At 46.7% G+C, this 27,930-nt stretch overlaps 8 protein-coding genes across 8 annotated transcripts in view; 5 read left to right on the plus strand and 3 right to left on the minus strand.

The window, feature by feature from the left end:
• The window catches only part of SMCO3 (single-pass membrane protein with coiled-coil domains 3), a 118,448-nt gene that overhangs the window by 38,783 nt on the left and 51,735 nt on the right, over positions 1–27,930 (plus strand). The window lies entirely within an intron of this gene.
• On the minus strand, positions 3,563–4,306 carry LOC128788969 (histone H2B 8). Its single transcript, XM_053944341.1, has one exon. It carries the CDS (start codon positions 4,245–4,247, stop codon positions 3,867–3,869), a length of 381 nt encoding a protein of 126 aa, XP_053800316.1. The 5' UTR covers positions 4,248–4,306; the 3' UTR covers positions 3,563–3,866.
• Positions 4,458–5,291, plus strand: LOC128788962 (histone H2A-IV). The gene has a single exon (XM_053944333.1). The coding sequence runs from the start codon at positions 4,610–4,612 to the stop codon at positions 4,997–4,999; it is 390 nt and encodes a 129-aa protein (XP_053800308.1). The 5' UTR covers positions 4,458–4,609; the 3' UTR covers positions 5,000–5,291.
• Positions 16,814–17,265, plus strand: LOC128788981 (histone H4). The gene has a single exon (XM_053944353.1). The coding sequence runs from the start codon at positions 16,862–16,864 to the stop codon at positions 17,171–17,173; it is 312 nt and encodes a 103-aa protein (XP_053800328.1). The 5' UTR covers positions 16,814–16,861; the 3' UTR covers positions 17,174–17,265.
• On the plus strand, positions 19,572–20,288 carry LOC128788957 (histone H3). The gene has a single exon (XM_053944326.1). It carries the CDS (start codon positions 19,572–19,574, stop codon positions 19,980–19,982), a length of 411 nt encoding a protein of 136 aa, XP_053800301.1. The 3' UTR covers positions 19,983–20,288.
• Positions 20,911–21,323, minus strand: LOC128788977 (histone H4). Its single transcript, XM_053944349.1, has one exon. It carries the CDS (start codon positions 21,312–21,314, stop codon positions 21,003–21,005), a length of 312 nt encoding a protein of 103 aa, XP_053800324.1. The 5' UTR covers positions 21,315–21,323; the 3' UTR covers positions 20,911–21,002.
• Positions 25,539–27,560, minus strand: LOC128788961 (histone H2A.J). Its single transcript, XM_053944332.1, has one exon. The coding sequence runs from the start codon at positions 27,212–27,214 to the stop codon at positions 26,825–26,827; it is 390 nt and encodes a 129-aa protein (XP_053800307.1). The 5' UTR covers positions 27,215–27,560; the 3' UTR covers positions 25,539–26,824.
• LOC128788984 (histone H2B 1/2/3/4/6) lies at positions 27,528–27,917 on the plus strand. Its single transcript, XM_053944355.1, has one exon. It carries the CDS (start codon positions 27,537–27,539, stop codon positions 27,915–27,917), a length of 381 nt encoding a protein of 126 aa, XP_053800330.1. The 5' UTR covers positions 27,528–27,536.

Genomic DNA, 27,930 nt, shown 5'->3' on the forward strand with positions numbered 1-27,930 from the left:
TGAGGTTTTCAAAAGACTAGAGGAAAAGTGACAAGAGATTAAGGCAAATAAAACCTGTTTCCCTGTTTCACTGCTCAAATATGATTTGTTTCTTGAACATGCAAAAAAAAACCCCAAACAAACAAATAATAAAAAAACAACAAACAAACAAACAAACAAAAAAAAACCCAACAAAACCCCAACCAAACAGAAAACAAAAAGCCCATCATTTCTGATGCTACATTTAGCTGAAATGTAACTACTCTGCCCAATGGTTCATATAAGATATAAAAAACCCCAAAAAACAAAACAAAACCAAAAACAAACAAATAAACTCTTAGGAAAAGCTATTTTATTTAATTATTTTTTCTTAGAATTATCTTTTTCTTATAATTATTTTTTTCTTATATTTTCTTATATATAATTTTTTTTTTTCTTATGCAAACAGGTCCAGGTAAGCAGATCTTTGGCCATCTCAGTAAAATGAAATTAGTTAGCTTTCACTAAGAGTCATTCCTGCAGTCCTGGTGGTAATCTACAGGAAGAAAAAAAATCTGTTCGGAAAAACACAAGTTGTATGTCAATGAACAAATCTGGGGGCATAAATTAATCACAGCAGAGACTTCTTAATTCCCGAAGCACTAAGCTCAATGCCTTCCCCCCTCCCTTTTAACCCTCCGAGCTTCAGAAACAGAAAATGGCTGAAAGTGAGAAAAACAGAGGAAAGAAAATGGTGTCGAGGCACTTGATTGGTCAGATTTTGCTGCAGAGTCCAAGTTTCTGACACAGAGAAAGAAATAGTCCTAAAATGAAGTTTATCAACAGTTATGACTAAACTGAGCCTTGCAATCTTAGCCTTTCCAGGAGATATATTTCCTCTAAGCATTTCTCAGTGGCTCCTTATTTCCCAGTTTAAATGAAGGCTGTGTCTTACTCAATCCAACCGCTTCGGAAAGCCACGGGTACTCATTTGTAGCATCGAAAAAACCAAAGGGACATAATTTCCAATAATTCAGTGGAACAGCAGGCTCCTCAAATTACATAAAACGACCTGTAGCATTAATATATGTAAAGGTGCTGTAAAGTCTGAAATAATTTTAGAAATGTACATTTTTCAGGCAACTACAGATCTATTTACTAGGAGTGTGTGTGTGTGACTGAATTTAGTCCGGGAGAAATCCGTTTTCTAGTTAGGTTCACAAAAATCACTGAACACAACGAATAGGGGAAAGCCTCAATTTAGAAATTATTCTATACTTGCTGAGTTTTCAAGCACAGATACTTCTTGGAAAACACTTCATCTGTGGTAACTTCAACACATCTTTTTGGGAGTTTCAATAACAACAGAGAAGATTCATGCAACCTAAAATCTCTAACCATTGAAGTCGTCACATGTGTGGTCCTAGACAAGACACCAGCAAGGAGCACAAGATTTAGAAAGAGAGCTCAGAAAACATCCTTGCCTCCACCTTATATTCCACCCCCACCGCCCCCCCCCCCCCCTTGGAAATACATTTACCTCGGGAATAAATAGTAGTGCTTGAAATGGGCTGAACATACCCGCGGGACGTCGCTGACGACCAGGAATAACAGAGCACTGAGGAAACTACTGATGGAGAGTCCTTCCAGGGAAGGCGGGAAAGGAGTTTTTGCACTTTCAGAAACAGGGTCCCACAGGCCCTCCCCCCCAAAAAAAAAGCGGGGGGGGAAGATACAATATTGCTCTTGGCATAAAAAAAAAGCAATAAACTCAAAAACGATGAGGTTAAATGACGGACATAAAGGCAGCACTTTTACAATACTCAGGAAGCATTTAGAATGCATTTAATTTCTCCAATCATGAGAACAGGATTCTATAGAAGTTTCTTCCTTTATGAATTCGAACACATCGAACAAATGATTTTAAGACATGCTGAGATAAAACCCACTCATCTTCTAAATGAGTATCTACCCTTTCATAGCAGTTAAGACTATGTTTGCTACGTACCAAAATGCCGCATGAAAAAAATGTAGCAGTTACTGACTCCTGATTTTTAGTAAAATCACGTTTAAATATTTAACTGCGCTACAGTTTGACAAAACTCAGGATCGGATTCCTACGAAATACGATTAATGCATTTTGTTTCGTACTTACTTGACGTGCAAGATCCTCCTGACTACAAGTCACCCAAAAAACACCACTTCTTACGCATAACTAGGAATTTACAGCTCCTTAGTGACGTTGTGGTGGCTCTTAAAAGAGCCTTTGGGTTCTCGATGGTCTGAAGTTGCTGTCTGCTAACAGCTTACGCGCGCTCGCCGCGGATGCGGCGGGCCAGCTGGATGTCCTTGGGCATGATGGTGACGCGCTTGGCGTGGATGGCACACAGGTTGGTGTCCTCGAAGAGCCCCACCAGGTAGGCCTCGCTGGCCTCCTGCAGCGCCATGACGGCCGAGCTCTGGAAGCGCAGGTCGGTCTTGAAGTCCTGCGCGATCTCGCGCACCAGGCGCTGGAAGGGCAGCTTGCGGATCAGCAGCTCCGTGGACTTCTGGTAGCGCCGGATCTCGCGCAGCGCCACCGTGCCGGGCCGGTAGCGGTGCGGCTTCTTGACGCCGCCCGTGGCCGGCGCGCTCTTGCGGGCAGCCTTGGTGGCCAGCTGCTTGCGGGGCGCCTTGCCGCCCGTCGACTTCCGCGCCGTCTGCTTCGTGCGCGCCATCTCCCGCAGAAGAACCCGAGCCGCTGAGCGAAGGGACACTGAGCGGGAAGCGGCCACAGGGACCGGTATTTATCGCCAGCAGCGCGCTGTGATTGGCCAGCGCGAAGAGACGGCTGCCATTGGACACGGGGCAGCGTTTGAAACTCCCGCGCGGTGCAGGGGGGGCAGGAGGGGGGTGAAAGGGAGCAGGCGGGAGCCGCCGCCGCTCCCCGCCCTCCCCCCTCTCCCCCCTGGAGCAGCCGCGCTCCCTTTTCTCTTATCCCTCAGCTCCGCCCTGCTGAGAGGGACTGGCGACGGTCCGGAGCGCTCCCTCAGCCGCAGCCCTCCGGCAGACGCGGAGTTTTTACTCTATCTCTGCAGTAGTTTTTTCGCGGCCTCTGCCCGGGACAACCAGGATTTTACCCCCTTGTGAAAAGGCGTTTACCCAAATACAACCTTTCCTGCACATCCCGAGCTACCTGAGGTTCGTTACAGTGCTCATCTTTGTTTTTTTTTTTTTTTTTTTCCTCTTGCTTTTTTTTTTTTTTTTTTTTTTTTTTAACTTCCCTTGAGTCTCTTATATTTATTTGTAATTTCCTGTTGTGTTATCACTTCAGGATTTCTTAATTCTGCCGCGGTTCCGCTCTGTCAGAGACATTAATAAAGTACGCTACTTCCTTATGAAATCTCTAGGATTAATAAAATTATGCAGTTCTCTATACCATAATGCATCTGCTTGTGCCTGCCGCTATAGGTTTCATTAAACATCGTCTTTCAATTATTACAGAGTAGCCTCTACTTTCCCGGGTAAACAAGCCACTTTGGCTTGTGGCCAAGTCACTCCAGAATGACATCTAATATTTAAAGGGGACAACAAACAGTCATCGTGAATAATTAGAACGAATAAATACTCTAAAACGAAGAAAGAAACCTTTAATAGCTTTAGAACTCTTTAGGTGTTTAACAGGCTTTTTATAGACCTGCGGGACAAACTGACAGAACTGGACAGACAAGATGACACAAACCTTTCCGGATACTTTTAACAGGATAAACATTTTTCTCCGCTCTTTCAACAGTATCTTCTAACCCAGGGACTAAAGCATTACCAGGTATAAGCACCACTCACCGAAAAAAATCTGTGATCGACTCTTTTACTGAATATATGGGTGGCTCTTAAAAGAGCCGTTTAGTTAAGTGACGGTCCGAGACGCCCTACTTGGAGCTGGTGTACTTGGTGACAGCCTTGGTGCCCTCGGACACGGCGTGCTTGGCCAGCTCGCCGGGCAGCAGCAGGCGCACGGCCGTCTGGATCTCCCGCGACGTGATGGTGGAGCGCTTGTTGTAGTGCGCCAGGCGCGACGCCTCGCCCGCGATGCGCTCGAAGATGTCGTTGACGAAGGAGTTCATGATGCCCATGGCCTTGGACGAGATGCCCGTGTCGGGGTGCACCTGCTTCAGCACCTTGTACACGTAGATGGAGTAGCTTTCTTTCCTAGTCTTTCTACGCTTCTTGTCGCCCTTCTTTTGCGTCTTGGTCACAGCTTTCTTGGAGCCTTTCTTGGGAGCAGGAGCGGATTTCGCTGGTTCCGGCATTTTACGGGTCTGTCTGTACCCGGCTACCGCAGGAACGACGTAGACACAAAAGCGGAGCTCCCCGTATTTATAGGGACGGTATGCAAATGAGATGACTCAACGCTGTCCTTGTCCATTGGACAGCTCGGGTCCATGACGTCAAATACATTGCATCTTCCATTGGCCGACTTTCTCATCTGCATTCCTATTGGGTAAATTCACAATCCCTCTCTCCGCCAATCAGAAGTCCAAGCGACCCTCAGAAGGAAGGTATAAAAAGGCAGCGTTTAAGCTCGCGGCGCATTTACTCATTTTCCCAGCATTTTCTCTGCTCTTGCGCAGCTTTTTCACGTACTCGGCTCTATTTTCCTGCACTGTGAGCCATGTCCGGGCGCGGGAAGCAGGGCGGCAAGGCGCGCGCCAAGGCCAAGTCGCGCTCGTCGCGGGCCGGGCTGCAGTTCCCCGTGGGCCGCGTGCACCGGCTGCTGCGCAAGGGCAACTACGCGGAGCGCGTGGGCGCCGGCGCGCCCGTGTACCTGGCGGCCGTGCTGGAGTACCTGACGGCCGAGATCCTGGAGCTGGCGGGCAACGCGGCCCGCGACAACAAGAAGACGCGCATCATCCCCCGCCACCTGCAGCTCGCCATCCGCAACGACGAGGAGCTCAACAAGCTGCTGGGCAAGGTGACCATCGCGCAGGGCGGCGTGCTGCCCAACATCCAGGCCGTGCTGCTGCCCAAGAAGACCGACAGCCACAAGGCTAAAGCCAAGTAAATCTTACCTGGCAAACAACCCAAAGGCTCTTTTCAGAGCCACCCACATCTTCCTAGAAAGAGCAGGAACGCTTGACCCTAGGAATACATACTATGTTAATACACCGGGAAACTTGAAATCTTTTGGGGTGGCATCTAAAATGTTATGTGTCTTTGGGTTCTGCCTTGCTGGTCTGTAGCTTCCTCCCTTCTTTATCCTGGAAGTTAAAGTACTTATGTAAGCGTGCGTTGGCTTCCCTTTTTAAAAGATCAATAAAAGGTAGTGGCTGCGGCTGATTAAATCAGTCACCGCTGTATGGTTTAAGAAGAGATGTGGATTCTGCAAGGCCGTGCTCGCTGCCTCCCTCGCGGTGGATTCCGCGGGGGTGAAGGGCCGCTCCCCGCGGGGGAGGAAGGGCGGGGCGGGCTCGGGGCCGCTCCAATGCGGCTGGAGCGCGCGGCTTTCAAAGCGCGGGGGGCTGGGGCCCCTCCTCTGCCTGCCAGCCGCGGCTGTCCCTGCGCTGGGGCTGGAAGGGGATTCGAGTGCCTTCTGCGAAGTGGCTGCTGCGGTTTTCTGCTTTCTGTGGTTGTCTTTTTTCTTGTTTGCTACTTCAAGCTTTCAGGCAATAGGAAGATAACCGTAAGTGCTTCCCTGGTGTGCAGTCCAGGAGGGTTTCCAAAAGGGTAGCATCAGGTATTCTGAATTAAGTGAGGGGTAATGGTGATGACAGCTGCAGCATTGGCTCGAGTGTCAGTTCATGTAAAGCCCTACAGAAAGTCACAAATGCACGGGAAGGGAGTCATGATGTACTAGTCTGGGCTTGAACTGATGCTTTAATTCTTTCTCCTTCATTCTGGCAGCATGAGTGGTGATTAAAAGTGTTCTTGGAGTTTTTCTGCAAAAGTTTCCTTTACTTATAAATTACGGTCTCCTGGATACCGCTGCCTTTGGCTTCGCTGCGCTCTTCGGTACCACTTTTTTGGATTTGGTAGTCTTCGTTGTCTTTTTTGGGGTCCTTGTTTGCTACGACTGCCAGGGCCTGCTTGACTGCAGGAGCCCCTTGCACCCCAAGAAGGAAGGCGCGGCCTTGGCGATGTGAAAGTTGTGGTCTTTGAAGCCGCCAGCCTCTGCATCCCTCTTCTTGGGGTGTCAGGGGCTTATAAATCACGGTAATAGGCGAGGGATCGGGAGTTACAGGGAGGAGCTTGTCCGCCATTGGTGCCTCGAGGTGGCCGCGCTGCTGGGAGACGGCGGCAGCTCCTCTTTCCTCCGAACAGGTTAATTTTTGGGTTTTTTGACTTTTTTTTTTTTTTCCCCACTGTGAAGAACACCGCGTTCCCTCCTTTGTTAGAATAATTGTAGATAAATGACGCTGTAGTTTGTTTTTCATTCAGTAATGTTTTTATGCGGAAAACTGCCCCAAGGGAAGGCAGGAATGCAGCGCTGGGAGCCTCCGAATGAAGCTGCCCAAGGGCTGGGGGGGTGTTTTCTTTGTTCTTTAAATCGTCCCTCGAGAACTGAGGCGAGGAAAACTCTGCTTTTTGGGTTTGGGGGTTTTTTCTTCCCCCCCCCCCACTTTTTTTTTTTTCTTCTTTTTTTTTTTTTTTTTTTTTTCTTTTCGGTGTTCTGCCTCAGGAGGCGGAGGAGTGAGTCACTGGGGCGTTGTGTTAATAGAAAATGTTTTTCAGGCAGAGGGAGATAACGTGGGAGTGCCCGGCTGAAATCTTGCTTGGAAACAAGATAAGAATCGGGGTCTGTTTCTAAGCGGTATATAATTCTTAAACAATTTTCAGGTTGAGTTGTTTTCCTTTGCTTACTTGTTTTTTTTTTGTTTTTTTTTTTTTTTTTTTTTTGTTTTTTTTTTTTTTTTGTTTGTTTGTTTTTTGGTTTTTTTTGGTGATTTGTTTTGGCTTTTTGGTGGGTTTTTTCCATGTTTGTTATTTTGGCTTTTCCTTTTCTTTCCCAAAATAGGCAGAGGACTTCTTTTTTTTTTTTTTTTTTCCCTGCCTTTTTAAAATCATCTCTGTTCTGCTGGAGGAAATTGTATTAGATATTAATCATGTACCATTCAGAGCTGGACTTTGAAATACCAGTCACTGCAGGACTTTATTAGTAACCATTCTGAAATTTGAGGCTGCAATTACGTTTATCTACTTCAGGATATTTTTGTTTGTTTGTTTGTTTGTTTGTTCCATAATCTCAATATTGCTGTATTTTGCATATTTGGCAAAATAACCTTGCATTGGTGTATATTTAGTAGAGAAGGAAGAGATTATGTGGGCCTGGAGAAGGGAATTGATTTGTACACGGTTCTGATTGGGCCATTTGAAAATCCTGAAACAAAGGCCTCCCGGGTTTCATTTTTGCCCTTGAAAACACGGTGTGAGGAGGGAGTATTTATTTTCAAGAGTAATGTTCATATTTCCTTCTCAGGCACTTCAGTATTTATGTTCTGCTTCTCTTGGAAATTGCCCGTTTTGGTTTTGTTGTTTTTTTTTTCCTTATTCCGCCCGCCCCCCCCCCCCCCCCCCGCGCGCTAATGTTTTAAAAATCATTTGAAAAACACGTATTTTAACAGTTTCCTAATAAGATATGGGTAGATTGTAATCTAGTCTGAAGTGTTTGTTGTGTTTTCCATAGTGTTCCTCACTAGAAACTCGTTAAACTCAGTATTGTAATTCATTAAGTTCACAATTTTCTAGCTATGTTTCCTTCTTGAGACAGCTCATGTAACGAGCTGAGCTTCCTTATATAGAGATTTTAAAATATCGTTGCATTCTCTATGCCACCGACAGGATTTTCATGATGGGTTTAAGTATATTTTTGTTAGTACAAGAGATTTGATGAGTTCTGTATGCTAAATCCTCTTTTTCTTCAGCTAAATAATGCCTGGAATGTTTTCGTTCAATTACTGCATATCTGTGTTTCTCCTGACCAGTCATGCACAATTAATGCAGAAAGGCAATATGTTCTTCTACCTCGGGTAACTGCTTGTTAGAAATGAACACATTTTCTATCTGCATATCACAGTTAAAGTTTTTTATATATGGAAATAAAAGAGAGAAATTTATTATATGACCTCTTTGAGTATGGGACAAATGGGGGTTAAAAGTGGTGGTTTTTTTGAAAGCACAATATTTTATTTCATTGCAGATGTGGAATTTCCCTTCCTAAATATAGTTTCATCTATCCAGCCAACCTAAATTCTCAAAAAGGAGGAAGGCTTTAGATTTAAGAACACTGCATCACAGATGCTTTTGGTCATGAAATAAACATTTAATACCATATGACCCTAATTTACTTTTGAACTTTAAGTCCACACAAAATATATCCTTACGCTGTAAAGTACTAACTGTAACATATGTAGTGTAATCTCTCGGATTCCTTGCTCCCAAGTAAATGTTACTTAACCTGTAGTTACCCAATAGCTTTTTGTTTTTTCATAAAGCAGGGACAGATAATGTGCAAGACAATCTTTAAAAATAAAACAAATCAAAACCAGAATGAAACTATGCTCAGTTGCAGAAACATTCAGAAGGATGCTGAGAATCAAGTGTAAAAAAAGTGACATTAAGAAGAATATTTACAGAAAAAGTCCTTGGATAATAATTTCCTTCCAAAAATCTTATTCATGTTGTTTTGGTTTGTTTTTTGCTGGTTTGGTTTTGAGTTTTTTCGTTTGGGTTTTTTTAGTCTGTTTTATAAAAAGACTGTCTATGCTTGATTTTTGTCTAGTGACCTTGATTGATATTGAGGACAGGATAGGAATACAGTTCCAAATCCCTTGGTAGTAAGCAGTCTTCCAATGTCTTAGAGGAAGATGTGATTTTAATTTTTTTTTCATGAGAATATACTTTAGGTTAGAAATTTTATCAATAATGTAGGCAAGCTAGAGTGTTTACCTAGACCAAACATGAATGGAATTAATTAATTACCTGATACCAATGCTATGCCCACAGTGCTCCAGGCTCTTCCTTGTAAAACTTAAATGAACATTTGCATCACATAGTCTATGCAAAGGTTAAGCTTTTATAGTTCGTTTATTAAATTACTCTCAAGTTCCTTCACTCAAATTTTTAGTTTCTTTAGTATCTTTCTGCAATCTTACACAGCATACCAAAATGAAATACAGTTGGAATATCTTACAAATCTGGTATTATTCTATGTAAATAAATTTAATAATAACTATTAGTAATTTACTTTTCTTAAACACTTAAACCCAGACCTGATTAGACACCAAAAGTACTTTTTAAAGAATAAGTTACTGTTTATTTCTCTAAAATACATAGTACAAGATCAGTTTAGACTTTGGTAAACATGTAAGAAATTGACTTGTCTCCATTCACACAGTTTTGAAGGCATTGATGCTGACACTCGGGACGTTTGTGTGCAAGTGGAAGCCAATTGCAGCTTCTACAGCTGTAGAAACGCAGCCGAAAACTGCGTCAGTTTGCAGGTCACAAAAAATGCTTTGAGTGTGTCTAATAACAACAGGAAAGCGGATTGCCGTGGACCGTAGCTAAACCCTTGCGTGTCTTTCCCTTTGCCTCTTGTGACGTCCCTGTCATTGCCGTGGCACAGCTCCATCGGTCTGGAGCGTTCCCCCGAGGCCGCATCGCGGCTCGGCTCGGCAGCCCGGCGGGGAGCGGGGCCTCAGGCACCACCCGCCTGGCTGCAGCAATTTCCAACCAATCCTGCCCGGGAAGCAGCTTCCCTCCCTCCCTCCCTCCTCCTCCTCCTTCTCCCTCCCCCATCCCTTCCCCTCCATTTCGCTGTGGTTGCCTTCCCTGCCGCCGCTTCCCGTCCTCCCACCACTGCGCCCCCGAGTCGTTTTCCTTCCCTTAATCCTTTCCTTAATCAGTGACGATGCATGCGCTGGACGACACCGCGATGAGTGACGAGCATCTCGCTGTGGCTGCTGGTGAAACCAGCCTGTGTTTTCAGTGCTTCTAGTGTTTCTTTTTCCAACTGCTACTTTGTGGTTTTTGACTGCCGTTTATTTATACCGTGGCTGCTGCCCGGGATAAGGGGGCAAAAAACCAACAACCAAACAAAAACAAGCGAACGAAACCCTAAACAAGCCACCAGAAAACGAAAACAACCCAAGGAGCAGTTGGGGTGCTCCAGCTTGCTCTGTTAGAAAATATTACTTTGGTTCTGCAGGCTTCAAAGCTGAGAGAGCAATGGACCATCCTACATGATAAAATACTTGTATCAGGAGCCCCTGATCATTGCATCCTTCCCCTCCCCTTGTCCATTCCGTCCTAGAAGACTCGATGCATGGCTGCAGGTACAGAAACAGCCCTGCCATAGTAATGAGGCAGATGCAAACAAACCTTTTTTCCTCTCCAGGAGGCCCCTCTGTGTATCACATCTTTGAGAGGTTGATTTTTTCAGGCCACTCTGCATACAATTGATACTTTTTTTCTCTTTTCGAATAGAAAACAAGGCCTGCTCCTGTAGAAGCTACAGGTTTCTCCTGTCATAGGATTCCTCTACAGCCTTCACAAGTAGTTTCTGAGAGAATCATGAGAACACCAGCACAAACCAGGGTGCGAGCAACTTGGAAGCCCAGGGGAAAAAAAAGGAAGTAGTTAAGCACTTGAATAGGAGCTTTTTTGAGGGTAAGTTTTTTGTGTGTTGGTTTGGGTTTGTGTTTTGGATGGGGTCAGGGTGGGGGGAAAGGGTAGAATCAGTTTTTTGTTTGACACTGGTGTTTTTTGGGGAGGGGATTTCTTTGTTTTTGCATGTTTTTTACCTTATGGAAAAATCAAACTTGATCCTCAGGACATGCATGTAATTAAATGGATCAGTTTATGAACTATTTACCACCAGTGTTGGGGCTTGTGCAAGCAGCTGTGTAGTCCAGAATTGATTTCTGTGAGGAGAGAGATGGCACCGATTTCTTCTTTCCACACATCATCTTTTTCACTTCTCTCTGATTTGATAAAAGCCTTTAGAGTAAGGATCTATTTACTTTAAAAAAAAACTGCCTATGGAATTTAGACAGCATTTCTGATATCAGTAACCTTTTGGTTGTAACTAATTTTATTATTAGATTGGACTTCACTAAGTTTGATAGATTTAACCACTGACCTCCTGGGTAGTAAAGATAAGCAAGAACATCTTCAGTCAGTAGTGGTCGTTGTTCTGAAGGTGTCCTAGTATGCTTAGTAGAAAAGCCATTTTAAGCATTAAATCAGCTTTATCATTTTTCTTAGAAATTTCTTTACCTCTTTCAATAGTTTATTTATTTAGAGGCCAGAAATGTGCACACGGTGCTGGGTGGAACTATTTCACACAATGCTACAATGGTACAAAGGTACAAAATCCTGTTTTATTCTCTGTTCCTCTTCGGGTGATTCTAGACATTCAAGTAAGTTTCATTGTAGTGCTTCTGAGCATTGAACACATTTGTTTTATTTATTTGTGGCTTTCAAATGTAGGAAGATTTTTTTTTATTAGGATCAAACTGAAAGGTGCAGTAAAGGTGGAAAATGGTGAGAGACCGTTCTGAAGAGTGAGTTAGGAATCAGACACAAGAGGAGGACAGGCAGTGAAATTGAAAACTATGGTTGGAAAAAAAGTAAATAAATTAAAATTCTGAAGTCTATTATTATTTAATGACACCCAAAACACCTAGAGAGCCCAAGATATTAATGCTGTACAGGTCATAGCAAGTTTCCTGTTGCATATCAGGAAACCAAATATCTATTTTATTCCTCACCAAAAGGATAGTTGGATTTGCCATATGATCACCTAAATTACTATGATCCAGAAGTTCAAGTCTACATCTATAGGCAGTGAAATTCCCATTAGTTTGTGTGTGTGTAGACTGCTAATTGCCAAAGGACCTTTTAGCCACAAGAAGTTCATACAGAATAGAAGCAGCAGTGAATAGTGCTAATAAGATTAAAATTTAATTAGTATATTTACACAGGAAAAGGGACAAGTGTGAGAAATGTTATTACCTTGTATATGTAAGTTTTTACCATAGGTAAGAACTGCATATATTATTTTAATGTAATTTTAAATGCTCTGTCAGAGATGGACTCCACTGTGACTGGACAGGAGCTACCATGATCCATGCTGGTGTCCAGCTTCCATCTGGAGTGCAGCTCTGAGTATATTGGCTCTGGCCTTGAGCACACACTTGCTGTGTTAGCCTGGAGACAGAGGCACAGCCAGGAAGAAATTCTGCTGTGCCCTGGGGCAGACAGACAGACCCACAGGGGCACTCAGTCCCTGACCCAGGTTCATCAGATTAGTCCAGGTGAATGAGAACAAAAATTAGGATGGAGCTGACCAAACTTCAGAGAGTCTGGCAGTGATTTAGGCGCACACTGAGGTGTAAAAGGGGTGATTCTCCTTTACAATGTGGGGAGAACCACTGGCCATGCTGACACAGGCTGTGCAGGGATTGACAGCTTGGAGTCCCCATGTCAGTAGGTGGCACAAAGCCTTAATTTTGTTTGTGCAAAATTAACTTTCAAAAATATTTTCTTTTCCTCACAGTGGAATTAGACATATTCTGTAATATCTAGTCTAGTGTTGATCATCACTCTTGGCAAAAGCCCATCTCTATTTTTAGCTGGGCTTCTACATTTCATATGATAGTGCTCTGGGATGCTCATCTCCCTAGGAAGACGATGCAACAAAAGATTATTCCTTTCCCTCACAAATGCTTTATCTAAATAAAGTAGGATGATCATAAGCTTTTGCTTTAGGAGATAAACCAAATCTGTATCTCCGATTTTCAGTATTTCCATCAGGACACTTTTAGCTGATTTAAAAAACATACCACAGAGAGTGGTACCACTTTCTAAGTTAATGTTAATTCTCCTAAGGACATGAAACTACATGTGCTGGTAGATCAACTGAAGGATCAGTAATTCCTTCTGCTCAGGTAACAGCTTTCCTGAAAAGAAAAGCAGATCAAGAAAGAGAAAACAGATTTGAAAATCACATTCTTTCAACAGCCTCCTCAAGGGGATGGTTGTCTTTTGGGATGGACAGGAGTGTTGGGAGGAATGTCAGGATGAAAGATTGAAAGCAGATGCAGAGGGGAAAAGAAGTGCTAAATTGCTGACACTCCTAGAGTGAGCAAAGAAGTGAGTCATTCTCTCATTTATTCCTGCCATCCCCAACCTGTTCCTGCACTCCAGCATGCCCTGACTGCCTGCCCACATCACGGGATGTAGCTCAGGCTCTTCCAACTAATGCTGCCTCATCTGGAAAAGGTTTTGCCCATGCTCTTCTCTTATTGTCCTGATTAACAGGAAAAAGATAGATAGATAGATAGATAGATAGATAGATAGATAGATAGATAGATAGATAGATAAAAATTTGTAGTCCATATACTCACCTGTTGGATCTGAGTAAAAAAATAATTCATGTAGATGAACCACCAGGAGTGAAGGATGAACACTGGACATTAAACATGAGACTGGCCATAGAATAAAATATGTCATGTAGGAAATGAAGTGTTATTTCAGAATTCAGTGAATTCAGATTGCTTAGAACTCCTTTTTTCTTTTCCATAACATTGAAAGGTTTGAGTTCCTGTAAACAGGTTGTTTGCTCTTCCTTTTGGTTTAATTTTGTCTATCTTCAAAAGTGTCCTAATACTGCAATAATATACACATTGTTACTTTATACCCGCAGATGCTGGTAAGAAGTTTAGAAAAGTAACACACAAATAAAGTATTCTAAACTAAAAACAAGAAAATTAAGCTACATCGTGTGGAAAATAAAAATTTGGGTAAGCATTACATGGACAACCTTGAAATATAGAATATTTCCTCAAATAACACAAGCACACTGTAATACATGAATCTATTCTATGTATTTGTATATTGCTGTCATATCCACAAGGATTCTATGTAAATTTTGCCATAATAAAAATTTATTCTAAATAATCTTGAAGCTAAGGTATTGCTTAGGAACAAACTACACTGATTCCTGTTGTAGTTCTTCATATGTGTTTGTCTTAAGAATACTTAAAAAGTAATAGACCCTGGATAATGATAAAAACTTTGTTATTTAAGGAGGTCTAATACAGAGAAGATCAAGAAAATATGACTTAAAAGTGAGCAAAGGCTAAATTTCATGGGAAAAAAATATTAACTGCACAATAAGCGCCACACAAAGAGATCTAGGGAACTAAAAAGCATCAAGAAATGGATTCTAAAAGAGATTGCAACTTTTTGATAAAATGCCAGTTAACATTGGGCAAGGGAGGTAAACCGGGCATTTTGCAAGGCGGAATAACTATACTTATTAAACCACAAAAATAAAATTAAGTTATTTAATTTAATGATCTGCAAGAATATTAGCATCTATACATTTGAAATGAAATTAAAGCAAAGCTATAGAGATGAATTGCCAAAAAGAACCTGATGAAAACCAAATGTGCCACATGAAAAAGGAAAAATAATTCTTACAGGAGTCCTGAAGAGACCAAAATAGGTCATCTGAATATAGATAAATAGAGAGAATGCCACACTTACCACTGCCAAGGAAAAGGTATGTGATATCAAATACCAAGAGCAGTAATAGGCAGGGAAGAATATGTTTTATAGTCATGCAGAAATTTGACTGAGTTCTCTATTGTGTACTATCTATGTTGTAACCCATAAATGTGGTGACAGCAGGGGAAAGACTGCATATAAATCTTTGGGTTTTTTCCCTTGAGTAAGTGTAATGATAAATAATGTGCAAAGACAGTGATTCTAAATATGTTGGTTTTGGCTGGGTTGGAGTGAATTTTCTTCACAGTGTATGCATGTGTGTGTGGGGCTATGTTTAGAGTTTATGCTGAGCACCAGGATGATAATGTAGTCATGTTTCTGTTGTTGCTGAGCAGAGCTCACACAGAGCCAAAGCCTTTTCTGCTTTTCGTGCTGCCACAATGGGGGAGGAAGTTAGGGATGCCTGGGAGATTGTAAGAAGACCCAGCCAGGACAGGTAATCCCAACTGACCAAAGGGATATTCCAGACCTTATCACTTTATGCTCAGTACATAAAGCTGAGGGGAGGAAGGGCAAGGCATTTGAAATGATGGCATTTATCTTCCCCAGTAAGCACTACAGTGATCGGGCCTTGCTCTCCCACAGATGGCTGAACACCTGCCTGCCCATGGGAAGTGCTGAATAATTCTTTGTTTTGGTTTGGTTTTCTTATGTGTGAGTGCAGCTTTTGCTTTCCTTATTAAACTGTCTTCATCTCAACCCATGAGTTTTCTTGCTTTTACCCTTTTGATTCTCTCCCCAGTGCCACTGGTGGAGGAATGAGCAAGTGCCTGCATGGCTCTTGGTTGCTGGCTGGGGTTAGACCATGACAACTGGGAGAGTTTCATCTGTCCTACAAGCATCATCAGTGTTGATATACAAAGATAAATATGTATTTCCTATACCCATAGAACAAATAATTTGATATTAATAGGTATAAATTGATGTAAACACTGGTCAATTATCTACACATGAAAATATGCATCAGGGTGGTGGCCAAGCATAACCTGTATTAAATAAAATACATACAAAAGGTCTACAGAGAGAGAAAGAGAACTTTTGAGAAAAGGTGGTGAAAAAGGACAAAAACCCCAACAAAACAGTGATGGCTCAAATGCAAAAATGTGCAAAATTACCAGGCAAAACCTTTCCACATTCAAGAAGCATTGCATAGTGATAGGCATGCATTGGAAACTGGGAAAAGATGGGGAGGATCAAAGAAATTGAGAACTACCTGACCAGCAAAAAACTCCCAAACCTGTGCACTGCATAGGTATAATTAGCCAGAGGATAACTCCTGCCAAGAAAGATGGTATATAGCAACTGTGTGGGACAGCATTTACTTGAAAATCCTTCCAGAACAAAGTAGAAATACCTGAAATATATATTCATAGTAAATTTAAATAATAACTCAGAAAAAGTAAAAGGAGGTGTGTGCATGCAAAGCTTGAAGGATTTCAGGAGTCACTGCAGCAGAATGGAATCATGGAGCCAACAAAAAACCCAGCACAAAATAACACCTCCAGACCACTTTTTGTGTTCAAAAAGTAATAAATTGTGAAGAAAGAAACGACAAAAGTAATGCTTTATTACGTTTCAATAAAGGATAGGATCATTAAAATTATCAAACACTTGCAACATCTTTAAAAGCACAGATATAATGCAGATTTTTTTTCATGGGTACATCAGTAAGAGGCATTGATCAGTTCCTTCATTAACACACCAGTCCCATAAACACAACGAAGCCACATGATCATTAGGTCTGAGATGTGAGACACGCAAGGCTTCCCTAAAAGTCACCAAAAAAAAAAAAAAAAAAGTCTCCCTCAAAGGGGAAAAAAAGAAAAATCGCAGCAGATTACCCGACTTTCTCAGCCTTCTGTAAAAAAGGGTGCAATTACCGTAGAAGCGGGAGCGCGGCGCCCACTGTCTCTCCCCTGCCCGGCCGGGCCCTTTGTTGGGGCTGTGCAGCGCGGGGAGCGGCGGAGCGCGGGCGGGACGCGGCTCCGCCGGCCCCGCCGCCATTGGCCGGGCTTTGCTGCAGCCCCGCGGCCCCGCTCCCTACCGGCACCGAGAGCCCCGCCGGCGGGGCCGGGCAGCCGGGCCGAGCGCGGCGGGCACGGGCTGAGACCGGCCGGGATCCGGTCCCGGGCCCCGGCCGGGATTGGCCTCCGGGGGCGGGGCCGGGCCCGAGCCGGGAGCGGCTCCGGCGGGAGCGATGGCGCGAAAGTCCCGGCCCGCGGGGGAAGGGCGCGCAAAGAGCCCGCCCCGGCCCGGCCCCGGCGCAGTCCTCAACCAGGTCGGACCGCCGCCCATATAGAGGGGCGAGGGGCTGTTCCCAGCGCAGTGAGTTGCGAACTTTGCGTGCTGCATCATGTCTGGCCGGGGCAAGGGCGGCAAGGGGCTCGGCAAGGGCGGCGCCAAGCGCCACCGCAAGGTGCTGCGCGACAACATCCAGGGCATCACCAAGCCGGCCATCCGCCGCCTGGCTCGGCGCGGCGGCGTCAAGCGCATCTCGGGGCTGATCTACGAGGAGACGCGCGGCGTGCTCAAGGTCTTTCTGGAGAACGTGATCCGCGACGCCGTCACCTACACGGAGCACGCCAAGAGGAAGACGGTCACGGCCATGGACGTGGTCTACGCCCTCAAGCGCCAGGGTCGCACTCTCTACGGCTTCGGCGGCTAAACTCGGTTCTTGCTACATCTTAGCGCTTCTACAACACAAAGGCTCTTTTCAGAGCCACCCACAAGTTTCATAAAAAGAGCTACAAATCGCTACTTGCATGTACTTTATTTCAGTTTTCGGGTCGGAGGGAAAGGGGAAAGGGGGAAGGGATTCTGTTTTGTCGTCTTTCCCAAAGCCCCACAAGCTGCTTGCCCCACCCCTACGGCGTTCCGAGGGGGAAAAGTCTCGCGTTCAAGGTGGGAATAAGCTGATCTTTCCTCGGGAAACTAAATGAGGGCGCGACCGGTGTAGCGCTTGACTGGGGACTCTCGGTGCCGCGGGGCAATACGCTCGGCAAGTTACATCCTTTATTTCTCCTATTCTCTTCCACACGGAGCGCCACCCGGTTAACCCTGACCCTCTTTTGAATGGGCGAGCGACGGGACAGACAGGCGAGGAAACACAAAGGCGGCGGCGGCGGCGGCGGGGGGGGGGGGGGATAGGTCGGGGCCAACCGCAGTTGCCGTAGCCGCTGTCGCGGCACCAGTTTTACCGCGACAGCCTGGAAGGGGAAGGGAGCTCCTGAAATGGCGGCGCTCTTCTCTCTGCCATTCGGTGGGCGGGACAGAGCGGGAAGAAGAAACAGCGAACAGCACCCCTCGGCGCTCTAGCGACCGCACAACCAAGGACGCTGCGAGCCCCCCGCAGCGGGGTGCTATAAAGCCCTCCCGCCCCGCTTCTGAGGCTGCCTGTTCTCTAGGCACCGCTCTCGCCTACACCCACCACAGCACAGCACAGCCCCGTACACCCCGGCAGCTTTAGACGGTGACCTGCTCAATGACCCGACACACACAGGACACAAGGGGATGGCAGGGCTGGACACTACAGGAAGGCTCGCGTTCCCCCAGTTATCCCTGAATTGCCACTACCTTGGGCACTGAAAAGCGCTTGCCGTGGGCTGCCTGTGCCTGCTCCGTAACACAGAGACAACAGCTCTCTCCAGTGGAATTGTAGTGGCTCTTAAAAGAGCCTTTCGGTTTAAAGCAGAGAGAGCAGGACACTCAGGCGCGCTCGCCGCGGATGCGGCGGGCCAGCTGGATGTCCTTGGGCATGATGGTGACGCGCTTGGCGTGGATGGCACACAGGTTGGTGTCCTCGAAGAGCCCCACCAGGTAGGCCTCGCTGGCCTCCTGCAGCGCCATGACGGCCGAGCTCTGGAAGCGCAGGTCGGTCTTGAAGTCCTGCGCGATCTCGCGCACCAGGCGCTGGAAGGGCAGCTTGCGGATCAGCAGCTCCGTGGACTTCTGGTAGCGCCGGATCTCGCGCAGCGCCACCGTGCCGGGCCGGTAGCGGTGCGGCTTCTTGACGCCGCCCGTGGCCGGCGCGCTCTTGCGGGCAGCCTTGGTGGCCAGCTGCTTGCGGGGCGCCTTGCCGCCCGTCGACTTCCGCGCCGTCTGCTTCGTGCGCGCCATCGCAAGACGCCCGCTGTACCACAGCAACAGCAGCAAACAAAGCAACGATAAAGCAGAGGACCGCTCCCACCTCGTTTTTATATCCGAGCGCTGCCTGTTGATTGGGCGATGGAAATGGCCGCGCTCAGGGGGCCGGTTTGAAAATCCCGCGTTAACCCCTTCTTATGCTGTGCCCTGCTCTTAAATACCTAACCCAAAAGTGCCGTTTCTCTTGGTCTTCCCTTTCTTCCGAGCAAATATTGCTGCTTTTTAACCACTTAGCTTAATCAGTTTAAATTACTCTGCCACAAAAAGTGGGTAAAAGTAAAATACAATTTTCCAAGAATTACTAAGAAGATAACTTGTTTGTAATCAGGTTTGTTTTCTAATATATTATTCTCTGTTTAAACTGGTCGCTCATAATTTGTCATCCTATATTCTTATGGAACTAGTAACAAAGGAATCGGGTGCTTTGTATGCATTCTGAAACTAAAAATTTTGTGGTGGGGATTTTTGTTCTGCTTTTTTTTTTTTTTTTCCTTGGGGTTTTGTTGGATGTTTGGGATGATTTCTGTTTCGTTTGCTTGCTTATAAGTTTGTTTTGTTCGGTGTGGGGCTTGGGGGGGGATTGTAATTCTGTTAAGGTAAAGCTTTATAAGTAACAACATTTCTTAAAATGCAAAGCAAGAAGTACCATTCTGAAACACTTTAGGGAAAAATAAATATTAGAAATAGACAGAATGCAAGTAAAACATCAACAGATGTTGATTTTTTTTCTAACAAAAAGGGAAAAACACAACATTTGTTTGAAACAACTAGGGCTCAGAGCGGTCTCAGTGGTAACCCAATTAAATGCTCCGCTACCAAGACCAATCAGCAGCGGGGGGGCGGGGCCGCCGTGCTCGATAAATGGGGCTGGAGGAAGCGTTTCCAGTTCGTGTCACAGAGCGCTTACAGCGGGGCTTGCGATGGCGCGCACGAAGCAGACGGCGCGGAAGTCGACGGGCGGCAAGGCGCCCCGCAAGCAGCTGGCCACCAAGGCTGCCCGCAAGAGCGCGCCGGCCACGGGCGGCGTCAAGAAGCCGCACCGCTACCGGCCCGGCACGGTGGCGCTGCGCGAGATCCGGCGCTACCAGAAGTCCACGGAGCTGCTGATCCGCAAGCTGCCCTTCCAGCGCCTGGTGCGCGAGATCGCGCAGGACTTCAAGACCGACCTGCGCTTCCAGAGCTCGGCCGTCATGGCGCTGCAGGAGGCCAGCGAGGCCTACCTGGTGGGGCTCTTCGAGGACACCAACCTGTGTGCCATCCACGCCAAGCGCGTCACCATCATGCCCAAGGACATCCAGCTGGCCCGCCGCATCCGCGGCGAGCGCGCCTGAGTGTCCTGCTCTCTCTGCTTTAAACCGAAAGGCTCTTTTAAGAGCCACTACAATTCCACTGGAGAGAGCTGTTGTCTCTGTGTTACGGAGCAGGCACAGGCAGCCCACGGCAAGCGCTTTTCAGTGCCCAAGGTAGTGGCAATTCAGGGATAACTGGGGGAACGCGAGCCTTCCTGTAGTGTCCAGCCCTGCCATCCCCTTGTGTCCTGTGTGTGTCGGGTCATTGAGCAGGTCACCGTCTAAAGCTGCCGGGGTGTACGGGGCTGTGCTGTGCTGTGGTGGGTGTAGGCGAGAGCGGTGCCTAGAGAACAGGCAGCCTCAGAAGCGGGGCGGGAGGGCTTTATAGCACCCCGCTACGGGGGTCTCGCAGCGTCCTTGGTTGTGCGGTCGCTAGAGCGCCGAGGGGTGCTGTTCGCTGTTTCTTCTTCCCGCTCTGTCCCGCCCACCGAATGGCAGAGAGAAGAGCGCCGCCATTTCAGGAGCTCCCTTCCCCTTCCAGGCTGTCGCGGTAAAACTGGTGCCGCGACAGCGGCTACGGCAACTGCGGTTGGCCCCGACCTATCCCCCCCCCCCCCCCGCCGCCGCCGCCTTTGGGTTTCCTCGCCTGTCTGTCCCGTCGCTCGCCCATTCAAAAGAGTTAACCGGGTGGCGCTCCGTGTGGAAGAGAATAGGAGAAATAAAGGATGTAACTTGCCGAGCGTATTGCCCCGCGGCACCGAGAGTCCCCAGTCAAGCGCTACACCGGTCGCGCCCTCATTTAGTTTCCCGAGGAAAGATCAGCTTATTCCCACCTTGAACGCGAGACTTTTCCCCCTCGGAACGCCGTAGGGGTGGGGCAAGCAGCTTGTGGGGCTTTGGGAAAGACGACAAAACAGAATCCCTTCCCCCTTTCCCTCCGACCCGAAAACTGAAATAAAGTACATGCAAGTAGCGATTTGTAGCTCTTTTTATGAAACTTGTGGGTGGCTCTGAAAAGAGCCTTTGTGTTGTAGAAGCGCTAAGATGTAGCAAGAACCGAGTTTAGCCGCCGAAGCCGTAGAGAGTGCGACCCTGGCGCTTGAGGGCGTAGACCACGTCCATGGCCGTGACCGTCTTCCTCTTGGCGTGCTCCGTGTAGGTGACGGCGTCGCGGATCACGTTCTCCAGGAAGACCTTGAGCACGCCGCGCGTCTCCTCGTAGATCAGCCCCGAGATGCGCTTGACGCCGCCGCGCCGAGCCAGGCGGCGGATGGCCGGCTTGGTGATGCCCTGGATGTTGTCGCGCAGCACCTTGCGGTGGCGCTTGGCGCCGCCCTTGCCGAGCCCCTTGCCGCCCTTGCCCCGGCCAGACATGATGCAGCACGCAAAGTTCGCAACTCACTGCGCTGGGAACAGCCCCTCGCCCCATCTATATGGGCGGCGGTCCGACCTGGTTGAGGACTGCGCAGGGAGGCGGGCTCTCATGCCAGTCTCCGCCCGGCGCCCGTCTCCTCCCCTGCCCATGCGCGGCTCCGCTCGTGCTTCCCGCGAGACGCGGCCGCGGCTCTTTCCCGGCTGCGTCCCTTGAGGCGCGCGGCGGCTCCGCCTCTCCTGAGCGGGTCTGGCCTCGGCCCGCGCTTCTAGCCTTGGAATCACAGACTATTCTGAGAAGAGACCCACAAGGATCGTCTAGCCCGACTCTTAAGTGGTTGGCTCATACAGAGATTGAACGTACGATATTGCCCTTTTTAGTACCGGGTACTAACCAACTGAGTTAATGTCGGGCCGCATACATTGTCCCTGCCCGCCGTCAGCCCGCGCGTCCCTTTGCTGCTTTCCTGTCCCGCCCCGCCGCCCTCTGTGCTGGTGACAGTTCCACAGCAGCTCTGGGTCTCAGTAGCTATGGCGGGGCCTGCGACCCCCGGCCCGCGTTTCGGGCTGCGGCGCCCCTTCCTCGTCCCTCCCCGCGGGTCTGCGGCAAAATCCGACCAATGCGGAGCCTCGCTCGGCGCTCCCGCCTCCCCCCGCCGCTCTTCTACCTCCCGCTCGTGGGGAGCCCGACGGAGCAGACTTTCCTGGGCCGCGCTGTCTTTGTTTGCTTCGGCCATGGCGGCTTCCCGTATTTTTTGTCTACCCGGACACTCCCACAACTGCCCCTTCTCTGTGTGGCGCTGGGGTCTGGGCACGCAGCGTTCCGCGCTTTCATGTTCGCACGCTTTCATGTCGACTGCAGGTCGGTGCAAGGGGGAGCAGGGAGAAATGCAGGAGGGGCTGCAGTGGGAAGCGTTTAGACCGGAGACTCCCTGAAGGCACTTCAGAGGGGCTGTTTGAGAGCGCGGAAGGGACCGTCTTTTCAGCCAGGCCCAGCCCCGCGCAGTGGTCTCAGGGCAGCGCTGGCCTCAGGGCTCCGGGCTCGCTCCCGGCAGCTGCCGGCCCCGGGAAGAAGTATCCGCTGCCGTACACTGAGATCCCGCAAGCGAAAGAAAGAATTACAGGTATCACAAACAACGGTCTGTATGACATCTGAAGAATGAACACTAGCGAAACAATTTTTATTCCAATAAGGAATCCAGAATTTATTTCTGTTTCATGCTTTCGCAGAAAACATGTCATACATGCTGCTTACAGTATGTTGGACTGTATTTGTGAAGTGATTGAATAAATACTGAGTTATGAGACTGTATTTCTAAATGAAATCTGTTAAGATTTTAAATATTACTTGCACAGAATATAGCTGATATGCCTAAGCTGCTTGCCAATTCTTATATTATTATGTCCGTTACATGCCTACTGCTATAAAATTTTTCATATCCTTTAAAAATGGTGCAGTTATTTATTTCAAGTTATTCCTTAATATAATGTAGAGAACCTCAGCAGCATCTCCAAAATATTTCTGGGGATAAAATATTCCCTAGATTCAGGGGGAAATGCAATTGAGACAGTCATGCTTTCAGTTACAGGTGACAAAAAGGTACAAATCCTGTTATAAGTATTGCTGTGAATTCCTTTATCTTTCAAATTTAAAGAATTGCCACTCATATATACAGAATAAGAAGGAAATGTATCTTTAATTTAGATTAGGTTTGCTTTTTTGACTGAACAGAATGAACTAAGACTGTTTATAGACTAACTGGAAGATCTGTCAGTAGTGGGCCTGCCAGGCTGGTGCCTAACATTCCCGTTTGGCTCCACAAAGTCTGCTTTGTTCTTTATATCTGAAAATCTGTGTCTAGCTAGGTTTCCTGAGGCAGTTAGAAACAGCATTCTGATTACTTAAGAAACCCAAAGGAATGATGCAAAATCTTTTGGTATGTCAAAATAATAATTTATTCCTAAGGCTTCCTAAATGCGGATCGAGGATCCTAGTATAACTTTTCCTTCCAGCAGTATAAGTACTGCAAGACTTGGAAAATCCCCTTCCATTTCTGCCAGAGATGGATGATGGAGAGGCTGAGACCAGTAGGTTAAATTAAATAAAGCAGCTGCAAACCCCTTTCCTCAATAGGTCTAGTACATTAGATATAACTTAATATCATGCCTTCTAGAAGGCTGCCTTGCCTATGTGTTGCTGCAAGTGTGCATGGACATGTTTCACAGATGTGTCTGTTAGGGATATACATACAGTTCTCTTATGGATAAGAGTATTTTCTTAAACAAAAATAATTTAAAAAGAGAAGAAATAAAATTTTGCTGCAGAATAAAATCCCCAGTAAAGTTATTTCTACTGTTGATTTAATTTTTTTAAAATCAAAGTTTAGCTTCCCATCCGCATGTTATAGGTACCTCATTTTCCTCATGAATTTGGGCACACAGCACTAGGGATTAAATGAGAAAGGAAACTTTTGCAAAAAAAATAGTTAAAAAAATTAAAAATCTGTAGCTTTTCAAGTGTGCATTAATTAGGACAGTTGCCCTAGTTCCTCATTAAACTATAATGAGAAAATTGCATTTGTTTATTACAATAAGGCAACATCTCACCATGACTGCACAAGAGGGTACTCATAATTTTCTTGAGAGCTTAAGTGGCAATTTAAATCCATATCTATATCTGCTACAACTGTCACAATACGTATAATAATATGCAAACTAAAATAATGTAAGAGCTGCTTAATAGGTACATTTTTCCTAGCATTGAAAGCAATATAGATGAAAAGGGGTAGAAAAGCTCTTTGAATATTTAACCGTGCAGTTTTAAGTCTTTTGATATATGGACTGACATTACTGAGTTATCCCCAAGCATAACTGTGATCTATAGAAGTTCAGGGACCTTGCTTGCAGGTTTGGATTTTTTTCTTTTTGTCACAAATTCTTTAGAATGTGAAGGTGCATTGCAACCCAATGACACAGCTAAGGTACAATGTGATATGGATTTCCTCTTTCCTACTGCTTCTTGCATATGCAAATGAGATAAATTCATTTATTTAAACTTGCTTAGCTGCATTCCTTCATCCACTGGAATTTGCTTGAAAGCTGTCTTTAACAGCAGGAGATTTTCCAGCTCTCCTACCGCTTAATCCATCTGATTTACTGGGCTTTTACATTGGAGACCTCATCACTGGTGATGGCAACACTGGGTTAGCAACTGCTGAAACCACTACTGGCTAAGACAAATCCAGGGAGTGTTAAGGAGTGGATCTAAGCACCACAGAGGATGAAACTCCAGGTACTGAGGTGAGAAGACAAATGAACGTAGTAAGTGTCTGGAATGCAATTCTGAAGCAAATAATATATTCCTGTTCAGATGACAGGAAGAATTTGGAGGGATACAGTGGGCTTAGCTCCAAACTCAGAGGATGGGGCCCTCTCTTGTGCTACCAACTCTGACCTCCACATACAGGAGTTTGTCCACAGAGAACGCCAACTCCTGATTAGATATCTCTACCCCACGGCCTTTTTCTGGAATTCCAGTGCTTTGATCTAGAGATACACACTTGTGGCCCAGAAAGCCCATCCTAATGAGGGGTGCAACAAAAGCAGCCTGAACTGAAGGTCAAGGCAGGTGATTCTCCTGTTCCACTCAGCTATCCTGAGACCCCACCTGGAGTGCTGTATGCAGCTCTGTGATCTTCTGGCATAAGAAAAGACATGAATCTGGCAGAGCAGGTCCAGAGAGGGCCACAGAAATTATCAGAGGGCTAGGTCATCTCTCCCATGAAGAAAGGCTGAGAGAGTTCCAGTTGTCTGGCCAGGGGAAAAGCGGGTTCTGAGGAAATCCTATAGCAGCCTTTCAATAGAGCAGGCTTCTTTTCAGGCCTGTAGGGACAGGAGGAAGGACAATGATTTTAAACTGAAAGAGGCCACATTTAGATTGCACATAAGTAAAGATTTTTTTTGCAAGGAGGCTTGTAGGACACTGAACAAGCTGTTCAGAGAAAATGGGGATGGCTCATTCCTAGAGGATGTCATCCCTAGAGTCAGGCCTGATGGGGCTTTGAATAGCCTGGGCTAATGAAAGGTGACCCTGCTCACAAGCAGGGGTTTTGGACGAGGTAATCTTTAATGGTCCCTTCCAACCCAAACCATTCTGAGACTGAAATTTTCTGACAAACAGAAGATATGTAGAAATATCTTCTGGAAACTAAGTATAGAAGGCTCATGCATGTTAAAATAAAATTTTATTTACCATTGCAGTTTTTAAAGAAGAAGTGTAAGGGCCAGAGATATTTAGCTGTAGTAAATGATCAATAAAACAGCATAATAAAACCACTACAATCCAAAACGTGTTCACTTAAAAACAAAACCTTTAGACACAGATACCATCACTACAAAAGATTAGTCTGGTGCTCCAGCAGCTCTCTTTATATTTCTCTCCACAAATGATCCCTGATGCCCAGCTTTGGCCATGGCACAATGCTGCCTAAAAAGCCTCTCTGCTACAGCTTGGGGATGACAAGGAGGCAGTGGGAGAATTGCCTTCCCCCAAGCCCAGAGCACTCCTCTTTCTCTCCAGGGGATGGAAAGAGCAGGGGTGCAGCAAAGATGAGACCAATCACCTCAGTGCAGTGTCCTACAGATCATCAGATAGGCTTCTGGGAATATCCTAGCAAGAGGAATCAGTCAGACAGTTTTTCTCATAATTTATACTAATGAGTATGAAGAGATCTAAGGTTGTGCTCTGGGGTGATATTTGTGCCAACAATATAGAAAACTCAATATTACCCACTGTTAATTGATACAAGAAGAGGAGTAGCAACGAAGAGTGAGAGAAGTTATGAGTAGAAAGTTTGAAAATGACTCTTAAAATGGGAATATGCTACCGCTACAAGGTGCTCCTGAACGAGTGTTACACTGTTCCTTTAGAGTGCAGGTCTCACTAAGTAGAGATATAGATCAAATGCAATTTTTGCTATGGCATTTCTCATTTTATTTCTACATGTATTTAACACATAGGGAACGTAGCAACTTTTAAAGAATAAAGGCCTTTAAAGGGAATGAAGAAATCCTTTTTTCATTGTTAGATGTAGCAACATCTAGGGTTTAGGATGGTCTCCTATTTATCTCCATGCTGCATAGCTTTTGCCACTCCCACCCGTGCTTCAACCACCGTCCTGTATTCTACACCCTAAGCTGTGGAACCATGAAAGGTGAGCAGAACCACGAAGTACCAGCTCTTTACTGAGTGTTACAATGAAAAAATGAAACAAGAAATCATTACAAAAGTATTAACATCAACTTAGAAGCCCTCTTCAGTAGAAACAAAGTTTTAAAACACTGCAACACTAAGTTCGTTTGAGTTAAATTTAATACAATTGAAGACTCCGCATCAGAGCACCTGTGTAAAAAAAGCAACACAACTCTTTTCTGACTACGTGGGTGGCTCTGAAAAGAGCCTTTTGTTTAAAATTTTACGTCGTGCAAAGTCTGAGTAGCTTTGCTCGCCAGATTTATTTGCTTTTAGCTTTATGGCTCTCAGTCTTCTTGGGCAGCAGCACGGCCTGGATGTTGGGCAGCACGCCGCCCTGCGCGATGGTCACCTTGCCCAGCAGCTTGTTGAGCTCCTCGTCGTTGCGGATGGCGAGCTGCAGGTGGCGGGGGATGATGCGCGTCTTCTTGTTGTCGCGGGCCGCGTTGCCCGCCAGCTCCAGGATCTCGGCCGTCAGGTACTCCAGCACGGCCGCCATGTAGACGGGAGCTCCGGCACCCACCCGCTCCGCGTAGTTACCTTTTCGGAGAAGCCGATGGACACGGCCAACAGGGAACTGCAGCCCGGCCCGCGACGAGCGCGACTTGGCCTTGGCTCGGACCTTGCCTCCCTGTTTCCCGCGGCCAGACATGCTGGAAGCACTGGATGGAGCACAGCCGGACACAGACGAGAATCGAGACAATCATACTGACGCAAGCGCCGCTCCCCTTTTATCCCTTCCCTGGGCGGGATGAGCCCGCGGAGATTGGCTGGAACCGGGCACTGCCGAAAGAACCAATGAGCGGACGGATCGTGTTGTGACCAATCGGCGACGAAGACGCGCCCGGTGTGGAAAGGCCCAATGGCATTGCGCCGAGCTGATGCCTGAAATTTGCATACGTGTCTGTATAAATAGCAGCCGCTGCGGCCATTTTGTGTGCTGAGCTTCCTCCGGGTGGAAAAGCGCTGCCAAAATGCCCGAGCCGGCCAAGTCCGCCCCCGCGCCCAAGAAGGGCTCCAAGAAGGCGGTGACCAAGACGCAGAAGAAGGGCGACAAGAAGCGCAAGAAGAGCCGCAAGGAGAGCTACTCCATCTACGTGTACAAGGTGCTGAAGCAGGTGCACCCCGACACGGGCATCTCGTCCAAGGCCATGGGCATCATGAACTCCTTCGTCAACGACATCTTCGAGCGCATCGCGGGCGAGGCGTCGCGCCTGGCGCACTACAACAAGCGCTCCACCATCACGTCGCGGGAGATCCAGACGGCCGTGCGCCTGCTGCTGCCCGGCGAGCTGGCCAAGCACGCCGTGTCCGAGGGCACCAAGGCTGTCACCAAGTACACCAGCTCCAAGTAGGGCGTCTCGGACC

The sequence above is a fragment of the Vidua chalybeata genome, chromosome 5 (assembly GCF_026979565.1).
Source record: "Vidua chalybeata isolate OUT-0048 chromosome 5, bVidCha1 merged haplotype, whole genome shotgun sequence".
Taxonomy (NCBI): Eukaryota; Metazoa; Chordata; class Aves; order Passeriformes; family Viduidae; genus Vidua; species Vidua chalybeata.